The sequence below is a fragment of the Melospiza georgiana genome, chromosome Z (assembly GCF_028018845.1).
Source record: "Melospiza georgiana isolate bMelGeo1 chromosome Z, bMelGeo1.pri, whole genome shotgun sequence".
Taxonomy (NCBI): Eukaryota; Metazoa; Chordata; class Aves; order Passeriformes; family Passerellidae; genus Melospiza; species Melospiza georgiana.
The window spans coordinates 4,208,155-4,220,214 of record NC_080465.1 but is presented as its reverse complement, the minus strand read 5'-3'; the positions used below and the strand labels follow the sequence as shown (position 1 = coordinate 4,220,214).

The following is a 12,060-nucleotide window of genomic DNA, read 5'->3' as shown; positions in this document are numbered from 1 at the left end:
TCTTAATCCTAAAGGCATCTTTAGGGTTGAGCAAGGCGGGAAGAAGTTCGTTTCTTCTGATAATGGGGCAATAAATTCCCTTTCTCTGAAAGATTCAGGTGTCCTGTGGCTGTTATCTCACTATGAGTCCTTTCTTTCCAAAAGAAGTATCCTACATAGCATAGTTTCTATTTTAACATTTTGTTATAACCTAAAACTATATTTACCACACTACTTAAAGAGAATTAATACACCATTACTTTCTAACACAACACATATAATATCCATTTTAATACTTGTGAAAAGCCAATCACAAAATACGCATTTTTCACACCGAGATTCCACCCCAAAGAACACTCGCCTTGAGGCAAACTCTCCACATCCCACACCCCCCAACCCTTGTGCCGAGCATCCCAGGGCCCCACAAGCCACCTGGGGCACGCCGTAAGGCCGATAACACCCTGCTTCCTTCCACCATGAGGTGTGGGAATCCACAAATCCAGAGGGTTTTGGGAAAGCTGCAAAAGGCAGGCGTCAGAGACAGCGGGACTGTGATTGGAGCTAAGCAGCAGCCATGAAATAGGTCAGCAGAAAAATTATTTTAAAAGTACAATAGCAAGGACAAATAGAACAGTGGTCTGTGTATTAACACTTGTATAGAATTACTCCCTAAACTGCAGAAAAGTTTATCTAGCAAGATATTAGGAAGTTTGAAGCATAATAATGGAGCTCTGTGCGTTCTGTTTTAAGGCTCACAAGCAGGTATTGTGTTTGAAATAAGCAAGCATTGTTTAACCAAAGGTACCTGTGCTTACAGTGGTTGGATAGAACTACTGTCAATGTGCTTTTGCTTTGTGTGATTGGTCAAAAATCTTATAAAATGAGTTGTGACATTGAGTTCTGTGTCTGCTGCCTGGGATGTGAGCTGGGGGCATCTTCCCATTGCCATAGCCATGTATTGAGAGTGATGCTGGGAAATCAAACAGCTCAAGGCAGTTCCTCAGCAGCCCCGTCCCGTTTGTGATTTGTACACAGACCCTGGCCGGCGAAATGAGGCACTTCTCTAAGAGCTGAAATGAGGGATGTGGGGCTCCAGGGGCTCTCCAAAATGCAGTTTATTCCATCCAAGGTGTCACAGCAGCTCAAGACTGTGCGTGACAGAGCTGTGCCTACAGCTGTCAGCTCCAGCTGCAGGCAGGCCTTGACACCCTTTGGTTTTGGTTACAATGCATTCTATACTTTTCTTTTGGTTACATTGCATTATATATTTCTCTTCGCTGAGCATCTTAATACAGTAGAACCAATCTACACCTTGTTATCTATAGCCTGTCATAACTACTATAATTACCATATTCATGTTACTGTTCTCCAATCACTAAAAGTTAGTATATTACAGTTTCAGTTAGGAGTTGTTATTCAGTTTTCTTGCAGTGGAAAATTCTGAGACCTTTTTTCTACTTGCAGCTTTGCTGGCTTGTTTGCCTGTGCTCTCTTTCTGCTTGACAAAAACATCTTGTTTGAGGTGAGTTTATCCTTTGCTCTAAAGCCATAAAAACCCCTTCTAACTAACACACCCTTTGCCTTCTTGGTTATGCAGTAAGACTGGCTCAGCAATTCTTTTCTTCCATATCCAAACTTGTTTCCCATCTCTCTTCTTTCATCAGACTCTACATTTAAAAATCTTTCTGCCAAGCACACATATCTGTGAGACTTTCTTGTCAAACTTTCATCCTTCCCAACACATTTCCACAAGGCAGGAGCCGGGAAGGAGGAGCCGCAGCCGGCCCGGCCCCGGACGGACGCGCTATCCCGCCCCGCCGCCGCGCTGCTTCCTTCCGCCGGGACATGGCGCAGGAGCTGCGGGGCATGGACGGCGACGTGGAGGACGGCGAGCTCTCGGGCTCCGACTCGGACATGCCCGGCGCCGGCTCCCCCGCACAGGTGAGGGCGGGCGGCGGCTGGCGCGCCGCGCGGGGAGCGCCGGGCCGGGGGGGCGGCGGTGCGGGAAGGCCGCGGGGGCCGCGCCTCAGGGGGTTTTAGCGCCGTGGGGCGCTCATTCCCGGGCTGCTGGCTTCTCCCGGGGCTTGTTGGCCTCTCCCGGGGCTGCTGGCTTGGCTGTCCCTGCGCTGGTGGCTGTCGCTGCGTTGGTGGCTGGCTGTCCCTGCTTTGGTGGCTGTCCCTCCCCGGTACCGCCGGGGCCTCCCCGCGTGGTGCGCGGGAACAATGGGGGCAGCGGCGACCGTGAGGGCGAGCGGCCGGGGGAGCGCGCAGGAGAGCCCCGAGCGCTGCCAGCTGCCAGCTCCAGCACCCCGCGGCTCTTCGTGCCTGGGTAGAGAGACCAGCGCTGTCCCCTTGTCTCTCTCTATGTCCCCGTTGTGTCCCCTCCGCCACCAGCCGAAGTCCCCAGGACAGGGAGGAGCTGCAGCCAGGCCAGAGGAGGCTCCGGCACGGGCACGGGGATGGAGCAGCTCTGCCGGCAGCAAAGGCCGCCACGGCTGCCATCGCTCACCCGGGCACCAGAAGCTTTGGCCCGAGCTCGGGGCGGCCTCGCGGGGCCCGAAGGGGCCGCGGCAAAGATGGACACGGACAATTGCCGAGGGCCGCGGGGACGGCGGCCGGGGAACGGCTCCCGGTGCCGGAGGGCAGGGCTGGCCGGGATCTTGGCAATGAGGAATTGTTCCCTGGCAGGGTGGGCAGGCCCTGGCACAGGGTGCCCAGAGCGGCTGGGGCTGCCCCTGCATCCCCGGCACTGCCCGAGGCCAGGCTGGACACCGGGACAGTGGGAGGTGTCCCTGCCGTGGCAGGATGGCACTGGATGGGGTTTGAGTCCTTTCCAACCCAAACCAGTCTGTGATTCTCAGAGGATATGAGGAACTTAATGTGTGAGGAATTTTTACTAAGAGTGTGAGATATTCACAGCAGTGTACAGACAGAGAAAGATTTCAAAGATCAGTGTGTGACACTGTATGCGTAACAAATTTTATTTTCTCCAGTTATTTTGATCTCTGTGATGTCACTCTGAGAAATGAAGCGCAGAAGAAGTTTTTTACAGAAATGTTCAGTCTTTTTTTATTGATGCTGTGTTTGGGGTTGTTGCATTACACTTGAAGCTAAAAGTTTGTATTTCATAAGGTGGTAAGTTGAATACTTCCCTTTTCTGACTGGAGAAAGAAGAAACATCACTGTGTCGATGAAAACAGTAAGACTAAAGAAAGAATTTTCATTTCACCTGAAAGTGAAGGAAGACATCTTATTTTGAACATATAACTTTATGATAAAAACTCAGTCAGGGAATGACCGGAATTAGGAGTAAAAGCATTTCTTGAGTATTTGTATATCATAAGACATAGTTAAACCATGGTGTCTTGTTGGTTTAAAGGAGGAAAAGTGGGTGGTTCTGTAAAGGTTCTGCTGTCCCCAGGTTGGTCATGTGCTGTCGTGACTGAGGGATCACAGAACACTCTTAGTCTGAGCACCATCCCAGTATTGTGGGTGTGATTTTGGGGTTTATTTTTTGGTCATTTGGTCTTCTCACTTAAAACTGCAGAGAGATTATTAACATCTCTGGTGTTACACAAAGTTCTGGTTGGTTGCTGTGTTGTTCTGGTGTTTTCCTGTTCTTAGAGCCTGCAGTGCGTCGTGCCCCGTTTGCGCATATTCACCGCTTTTCCAGTTCTGTGGTAATTTTTGCTCAGCGAACTTTGCCTCAAGGGGAAGGGCAGCTCCTGATGTTTTTCTGTGTCAGCCGTGCTCTATTTCATGCTCATGCACTCAAAATGCAGCAGTTTCAAAGGATGCTCCCGTGCTGTGGCCCAGGAGATGCTCATGGAGGTCTGCTTGGCCACAAGGGCCAGAATTACATATTTTATCTAATGGACGACTTGATAGCTCTTCTAATTTTCATTAATAATGTGTTTCAATTTGCTTTTTGATTGCAGAAGCTGCATGCTGGCAGTGACTCCTGCAGGCCCTTCCAGAGCAGCCTCTCATCCTGTGCTCCCAGTGTTCCTTACAGGACCACCAAGAGCCTGGACTCCAGCGAGGAGAGCGGCTCCGACTCCGACGACGACGGCTGCCTGTGGAAGAGGAAGAGGCAGAAATGCTTCAACTTCTCCTCTGCCAAACCCGAGCCCTTCCAGCTTAGCCAGAGCCACCAAAAACAGACTGCTGTGCGCGGGAAGAAGGTCAACAACATCTGGGGCGCCGTGCTCCAGGAGCAGAACCAGGATGCGGTGGCGACCGAGCTTGGGATTCTGGGCATGGACGGTTCAATTGACAGGAGCAGGCAGTCTGAGACTTACAACTACCTGCTGGCTAAAAAGCTGATGAAGGAGGCCCAGCAGAAGGAGGCAGAGACTTTGGATAAGGAGCTGGATGAGTACATGCACGATGACAAGAAGACGTGTCCAGCAGAGGAGGAGAATGGGCAGGGCTTCCTCAAACGGAAGAGGCCTGTGAAAGACAGACTGGGGGAAAGGCAGGAGATGAAATACAAGGGAAGGTATGAGATCACAGAGGAAGATTCAGAGGAAAAAGTGGCAGATGAGATTGCTTATCGGTGAGTTAAAAAATGGCGCATCTTCACTAAGTATTGGTGGTTGCTAGAAAGAAGTGGGGGGAAAGTTCCCCTGCTGCTAAATGAGGTGTCACACCGGATTGATGCCTCAGGTTTTGGCTTTTATATTTCTCAGATTCTGTGCTGCTTTAGTGTGTTCTTCTGAGCTTCATATTAGGGGATGGTGAGCTCTCTTCACAGAGTAGGGAGACAGAACAATTCCTGCTCTAGCTGGGGACCAAGAACAGGTGATCCAGATCTCAGGCCCAAGAGCATAAACAGCAGTGGAATGAAGAAAGAAAAACAAGCAGGATGGGACTGCATGGGCTGGAGCTGTAATTGGACAATTAACATCAATGTGAAAATGGAGCAGAGCTTATAAAAGTTAGAGACCCTGTGACTGGTTGTCCATTTTTGTGACCATTTTGCCTTCACCTGGGCTGTGGCCCTGGCTGGGCTCTTGTGCTGCCAAGGCCATTGAGGCCTTTTAATAAATCCCTGCTTTATTCTTTAACTCTGTCTAGACTCTCTTCTAGGTCAGCCTTCTCAAGGCATAAAGATGACAAAAAGCATTTCCAAAGTCCTGGGATAAAAATGCATCACTGTGGCTGGTGATCTTGCAGAAACATCCAAATAATACTGCCGAATTATTATATTTTATATACTGACGAATTATTATATTTTTATTTACAGAGCCACTAGGGTAGTTTTTATTTAGGAGCAGGGCAAGGAAAAATACTGTTTCTCATTATACAGATTTAGTAGTGGCTTTTTTTGGGAAATACCCAGTGGTTGTTTTGAGTTTGACACTAATGCACACATGCTGTGGTCACAAAAATAATCTGTTCTAAACCCTTGAAACTGGATAACTTGGGCAGTGCAGTGTTTTGGATGGAGTTAAACTGCCATGCTCCTCTTTGAAGTGGTGCAAGGGAAGAAAATTAGGTTAAATGGGAAATAAGACTTAGAAGATTCACTGACAGCTGGACATTTAAATAAAACTTGGGTTTAGTGGTTTTTAGTTTTTTATAGTTGTTTTTATAGTTGTTTTTATACATGTGGTATTAGTACAGCAATAGTTATTAATGCTGTTAATAGTTCTGGGTAGTTCCTCATTTATTAATTTGAAAAGTTTAAATATATTTCTTGCAATAAACTCCTTTTTGTTGTATACAGCTTCATTGAAATAGGGCAGAAGCCTCTTTTTTCTAATTGTAGTAGCAGTGGCACTGAGCTGTATCAGTAGGCTTCTGTTGTAGTGTAATTTTTTTGTTGTTTTGTTTGCTTTTTATAGATTATTGTGGATCGGTCAATAAACTGATTTCTTCTGTGTTACGTAGGTTTGACTGAAATGGCACATGATATAGGGGAACTTTTATACTTCCTGTTTTGTCCAGTTGCTGATTGAACTGTAAAAAGTTAATTTTAACTGTTAAATGCACAAGAAGCTTTTCTATTTTGATTTCAGAGGTTTATGCAGGTCTTTGCAGTTTCTTATTTGGTTTGATACTTCACATGTCAATAGAAGGAAAATAACCACTCAAGGCATTTTCATTGAAACAGGTTTTCAAAATGCATGCTTCAGGGAAAAAACATGATTCAGAAGCTCAGTATTTTGAAATCTGTTTCAGTAAACCATTTAAACCCATTTGAACGCATAGACTCTTCTGCACAAAATGAATTATTCATTGTGGGAGTTCCACAGTCAGTTATTCGCGAGGAATTATCCTGACAATAAATGTGCCTCTTTTTTATTTTTATTTTTCCCCTGTCTGTTCAGACTTTGTGAGCCAAAGAAAGACTTAATTGCTCGAGTAGTGAAAATAATTGGGAAGAGGAAAGCCATCGAGCTGCTGATGGAAACAGCTGAAGTAGAGCAGAATGGTGGGCTGTTCATTGTGGTAAGGAAAATTTCATCCTGTGGGTTTGCCAGGGATGGGCAGGGCAGCAGCTCTTCACTTGTGGAATTTTCACACTTGTAGAATTTTCACACAAGTTTCTCGTGCTGGACATGTTCTCCTGGAGTTTTGTGGCCTTCCCTTGCCATGAGACTCGCCTAATAAACATAAAAAAATAATGTGTGTAACCGCTAAAAAAATGATCTATGTAACCTTCCAGCAGGATTTGAGCAAACAATAAGATGAATGAACCTGGAAATTACCCAGGTTCTTGTGCTGAGACTGGTGTCTGGCTTGCAGGGATAATGTTGTGTCTGTTACTGTGCCTCTCCTTGGAATCTTTCCCTCATCCCTGAGGATGAAGGATGCTCAGGTTTGGATAAAACCCAGCATTTCCAACATCCCAGTTTCAGAATAACTCCCAAAAGGAAAACTGTTAGCTTTATTAGGGAACCACTGGATTGTGTATCAGGAGAGCAAAGCTGAGCACTGATTTCTGTTAAAAATAGTGTTAAAAAACCCTGTACTTCTTGTTTAGGTTGTCTGTTATTGTTCTTGTTAAATAATGAGCCTCAGAGGGAAAAACACAGTGGGTAAGGAAAGCTGTGGGTGAGGAAAAAGTGGGCAAGAATGAGGAATTCCTTTCACTTGATTACAATTTTTAAGTTCCATCACTTGAAAGTAGAGAGGAGGCAAAAAACAAGTAGGGGAGCACAATCAAAAAAAAAAAAAAAACCCTAAATAAACTAAATAAAAACCGAAACAAAACAAAAAAAAAACCACCTTCCTCTTTCAAAAAACAAAAGGCAACAAATTCCAGCTAGCTAGTTGTGTTAGAAGCATTCCATTGTCTTGAAAGTTAAATTAAAAAGTGTTCAACAGAGGAGATGAAGGGACACAACTCCTCGTGGCACAGGTTGCTTTGGGAGCAGATCAGAGTATACTCTTTGAAAGAAGGCAGATCACAAAAGGCAGCATGAAATGCAGGTGATAAAAAGATGTTCACATGTGCTGTTTCAAGAGCCTGCTTAAAACCTGACCATCCCTCTTGGAATTTTTAGATTATATAGTACATTATTTGTCAGGAAAGTATCACACTTTGCACTGGTATCATCCACTTTTTACTGGAGTAAAAAGTGCTGCAAAGTATACTGCAAATTTTAATTGAATAATAATAATAATTAGCACTTGTAATTTACAGAGGTTTCAAAGCTGAGCCCTCTCTATGCAGTGCTGTTGCTGCACTGAAAACTTCTGGGTCGAACATGTGGTGGGGAGGAATTTTAAAGTACAGGTTGTGTTTCCTGTGCTTTCAACAGAAATGCAAAATCCTGCAGCATTTTTCAAGTTGTAGCATTTCTGAGCACAGGAAATTATAAAAAAAGCCTGGGATTAACATAATTTTGTTATATTTGTTTCAGACATTTTACTGGGCCTATGTGTTAGGAATGCTCTGAGTTTTTAACCTACTGCATAACTTGCTGCAGATCGCTGTGAGAGTAGTTAGAATATTGTTTGTATTTTGTTTCTTCACTACCAAAATCAGGTTTAGTGTGTAGTTTTAATAATTTAACATTATATTCTAAGGGAATTTTTTCGTAACTTCATTATTTTCCTGTCCAGATTTAGCAGGTTGATTGTTGACGTTCATATGACTAATTCAGTCACAAATGAGAGACAGTCTAGGCTATTTTCATCTGGTATTTGACACACCAGAACTGAAATTGGCTTTATTCTGCCTCAACACTGAGTGTTGCCTTAGAGCTGTTTTTTTTTGCCAAAACTTAGCATTAAGCTTGCTATTCCTAATTTCCTCTCTCCCTGTTAAGAATGGCACCCGGAGAAGAACACCTGGGGGTGTTTATTTAAACTTGCTGAAGAACACACCGAGCATCAAAGAAGAAAAAATCAAGGTAAAAATGTCAGGAGTTCAAATGTACATTCTCATTTGGGTTTTTTCTTCCTACTAGAAATGCCATGACTGAAGCTCTCTAACTTCTAACAAGTGTAACTGTGTATTCCATTGAAACCAGGCTTTCACATTCAAAAGACAGGCAAAAGATAAAAAATCTACTCAAAAATTATTAAATTGCCATTAACTAAGCAGGGAGAACTCATTTTTGCGTGTTGTCAGTCTCAAAAACCTGTTGAGGAAGATGAGGTTGTGGAGTCTGGCAGAGGTAAATATTAGATTTTCCTGGTTTGTAGATTTCTTTTCTTTACAGCAAAGCTGTCTACATTGTGTTTCTCCCCTTGGAGCTTTGTGTCATTGTGCATGGATTGAGTGCAGGTCTCCCAGCAGAATATTTTTGTCCTGTATACTGCCAACTGTGGCACCAGGCAGAATTTCTCATTAAACCAGTTGATGGTCTGAACCTAATCTGAATTGCTCACTGGGCTCATCTGTGGTGCTCTTTAAATCAGTTTTGTAAGCTTGTAAATACTATTTCTCTGAGATCTTTTAACTTAGCGTAGAAAATACCAACTTTTTTTTTTGTGGCGTATGCTACTTTATTAAAGGAGTTTTTGTTAGAGTTTTTATTTTGCTTATAGGTGGGTACAGGTAATTCTGTAAACCTTTCCAGAGTCTGGTGCTGGGAATTGAGAAAAAAGCTTTGTGTCAACATTGAAATTGTTTGAAGAAAATAAAACTCCAACATCCTTCCATAGCTTGCAGTGGTCAGAAAAAATTTTTAAAAGTTGCAAGGCTGATCACTTTACACTCTTAGAAAGTAAATACTCTGTTTTACCCCTTTTCCTTAAATGCAGTCTTTTCTCACGCTTCTGCTCTCAATAACAAGTGGCTTAGTTAAATATCAACCAGTATCTTAAATATTTTCTTTTTATTACTTCACCTTTTTTTTTTTAGGAAATACCAGTAAAACGAATATGCAAATATATTTTGCTGTTTGCTTCTTTTCTTTCAAGGAAATATTCTATCTGGAAAACCAGAAGGAGTATGAAAACAAGAAAGCTGCCAAGAAGAGGAGGATACAAGTTCTGGGGAAGAAGATGAAGAAGGCCATCAAGGGGCTTAACCTGCAGGAATATGATGATGCATCTCGTGAGACTTTTGCCAGTGACACAAACGAGGCTCTGGCTTCCCTGGAGGACCTGCAGGAAGGGCACCACGAGGCAAAGATGGAACCTGAGGATACTATTGAAATTGATAATGCCCACGATTTGGAGATCTTTTAGTTACTAGTAATATTCTTGATAGCACAGTCTCTGTAAAAACATGTTAAATGAGGCTTTCTTGTAATCCCGTGGCTTCTTGTTTTCAGAGCATGGGGACTACTTGATGCTGAAGAGCAGGAGGTAATTCTTAGCTAAATTTAACAGCATGAAAGACTTTTAATTGTCCTGTTACTTGTTTGCTGAGTCCTCAGAAACTGTTAAGATTTTTCTAGATAAGAGCCCTGCGTCATACGAAGTGTTTTTAGTCACATGTTAGGTTTAGGAGTTAAGGCTGTGTGTTTTAACCAAATACTTCTCATTTAATTTGCTGGAGTACACAAAGTCATCAGGTGAGCAATGCTCTTTACTACACATGAACAGAAAAAACTGAATAATTTTAGTCTTGATATAAATGATCATATATTTTTAATGTGGCAGTGTATTGACAAAAACAGTATTTATAGGATTAAGACCTGTAAAAAGAGATTGGTTTGTGAAATAATTTTAGTGGTCAGTGACCTTTGAATAACAACTTTGTAAATAAGCAGTATTGAGTAATGTATGCTTCAGATTTCTGCAGTATTTTTAATCTTTTTATTCCAATGGTGATTTGAGCTTCCAGTCTGTTCTGTCTAAACATTTTCCATGATTAGACACACACCTAAGTTCCATGGATCTTTTTGTTTGCAGACAGACACAACTGAAAGCCTTCAGAGTAGTGAGATTTTACTGAGCTGTGTTTCCTTCAAAGGTCTGTAGACTGTACATGGATATATAAACCCTTTACTTTGCAGTTCTTGTTTCTGTCCTCCTCCTGTGTGCAGTGAGATGATGTTCAGCTTTCAGAAGATCTGGAGTTTTTCTGTGCTGACTCTTGCAGGGGATATTTTTTTTATTATTATTATTTACTTGATGCAGGAGGCTGTTGTGTTGTTTGTTAGTTCGGCTGAAAACAATTTTTATGTTGAGTGTTGTTTTTAATATAGCTGAAGAACATGTGCAACACTGATACCTATGTCTAAAGTATTGTGTCACTAATAAGTTGTGGCTTTTTTTGTGAGTAGACACTATTCAGCCCAACTTTTGCCCATAAATTTTGTTCACCTTTGAGCCCTTGAGTTTCAGAAGGAAAGTGTGTCACTAAAACACATCATCTGTTTATAAGACTGAACAATTCAGTACTGCCAAGAGCTGGCATTTAAAGTATTGCAGCATTTGAAGGAACATTTCTTACACGTAACGGCACATTCCATTACCTGCCTTACTAAACCTGGGTTTTGACTTTTCTGCTTTTTATCTGTTCACATGTCAGAGCTCCTAATTGTTAAAAAGTTAATCAGATGTGCAGCATGCCTTTGCTGGTAGTAGTTGCTCGTGCTGAAATAACAAAAATTCTTATTTTTTCATTAATTTTCCTAACCAGTGATGATCAGAGTAAAGTGGTAACTCCTGTGTGGGAAACAGAATTTTGTGCTGTTTAATTGCTTTGAGACTGTGCCATTTCATCCTGGTTTTGGGAACTGCTTGGGGATATGTCTTATCTGTTTTCTGGATAGAATCATCAAATTGTAACGTTGGTTTAAGCAACTTTTTTATCTTTACGTAATTTGCACTGTGTATTTTTTTAATGTTAATATTTCTAACTTTGATTTCCCAGGCAAGGGGTACTGAAACAGTGTGTAAAGCATTGTCTTTAACAAAAGGGTGATACGGGCATTAAGCAATTGGGGAGGGCAGTGAGGATGGGGATGGGTCTGGAGAGGGGGCCTAGGGGCTGGGGGCACTTGGAGCTGCAGGAGACTGAGGGGAAACTCCTTGGGGTCTTCTAAATCCTCAGGAGGGGAAGATGAGGGGCAGGCACTGATCTTTTCACTCTGCTTGACAGGACCTGAAACCTGAGGGTGGGTCAGGGTTTTCAGGTTTAGTTTGGGTATCAGGAAAAGGTTCTTCCCCCAGAGGGTGGTTGGGCACTAGAACAGGTTCCCCAGGGCAGTGGTGAGAGCACCAAACCTGACAGAGTTCAGGGAGGGTTTGGACAGGGTGGGATTGTTGGGGCAAGGAGCTGGACTGGGTGGTCCCTTCCAACTCAGCAGATTCCATGGTTCAGTTCCTGTTACCACTGCTACATCTGCAGTTTATTTTCATGAGAATGCTATATTTTTGTCAATAAGAGCTACTTTGCAAAAACATCAGGTTTACAGGACAAATAGAGAGCAGGAGGTGTTTTCCATGTGCCTCCAAAGAAAAAAACACTTTTTTAACAACCTTTATTTAATCTTCTAGTTTTATGCTTATAAAGATATGTCCAAGAGATATGTCCAAGAGACACATCCAAGATCAGATAAATCTGTACTGCAGGCATTTCTCAGGAGAGAGCCTCCAGCACAGCCATATATTATGTTCCTTATATTCCTCAGATCCATAGCACGTTTTCATACCTGATTCCCACTC

At 43.0% G+C, this 12,060-nt stretch overlaps 1 protein-coding gene across 1 annotated transcript; it reads left to right on the top strand.

Annotated features, from left to right (window-relative positions):
• The first annotated feature begins 1,805 nt into the window (after window positions 1-1,805).
• PHAX (phosphorylated adaptor for RNA export) lies at window positions 1,806-11,210 on the top strand. Its single transcript, XM_058044422.1, has 5 exons — window positions 1,806-1,920; window positions 3,918-4,537; window positions 6,315-6,435; window positions 8,262-8,345; window positions 9,361-11,210. The coding sequence occupies exons 1-5, from the start codon at window positions 1,825-1,827 to the stop codon at window positions 9,628-9,630; spliced, it is 1,191 nt and encodes a 396-aa protein (XP_057900405.1). The 5' UTR covers window positions 1,806-1,824; the 3' UTR covers window positions 9,631-11,210.
• Window positions 11,211-12,060: the final 850 nt, after the last annotated feature.

Excerpts from the sequence above, each read along its gene's own strand:
- PHAX (XM_058044422.1), top strand. The coding sequence starts at position 1,825 with ATGGCGCAGGAGCTGCGGGGCATGGACGGCGACGTGGAGGACGGCGAG. Across the intron at positions 4,538-6,314 it reads GCAGATGAGATTGCTTATCG|ACTTTGTGAGCCAAAGAAAG; the intron begins GTGAGTTAAAAA and ends CTGTCTGTTCAG. Across the intron at positions 8,346-9,360 it reads TCAAAGAAGAAAAAATCAAG|GAAATATTCTATCTGGAAAA; the intron begins GTAAAAATGTCA and ends TTTTCTTTCAAG.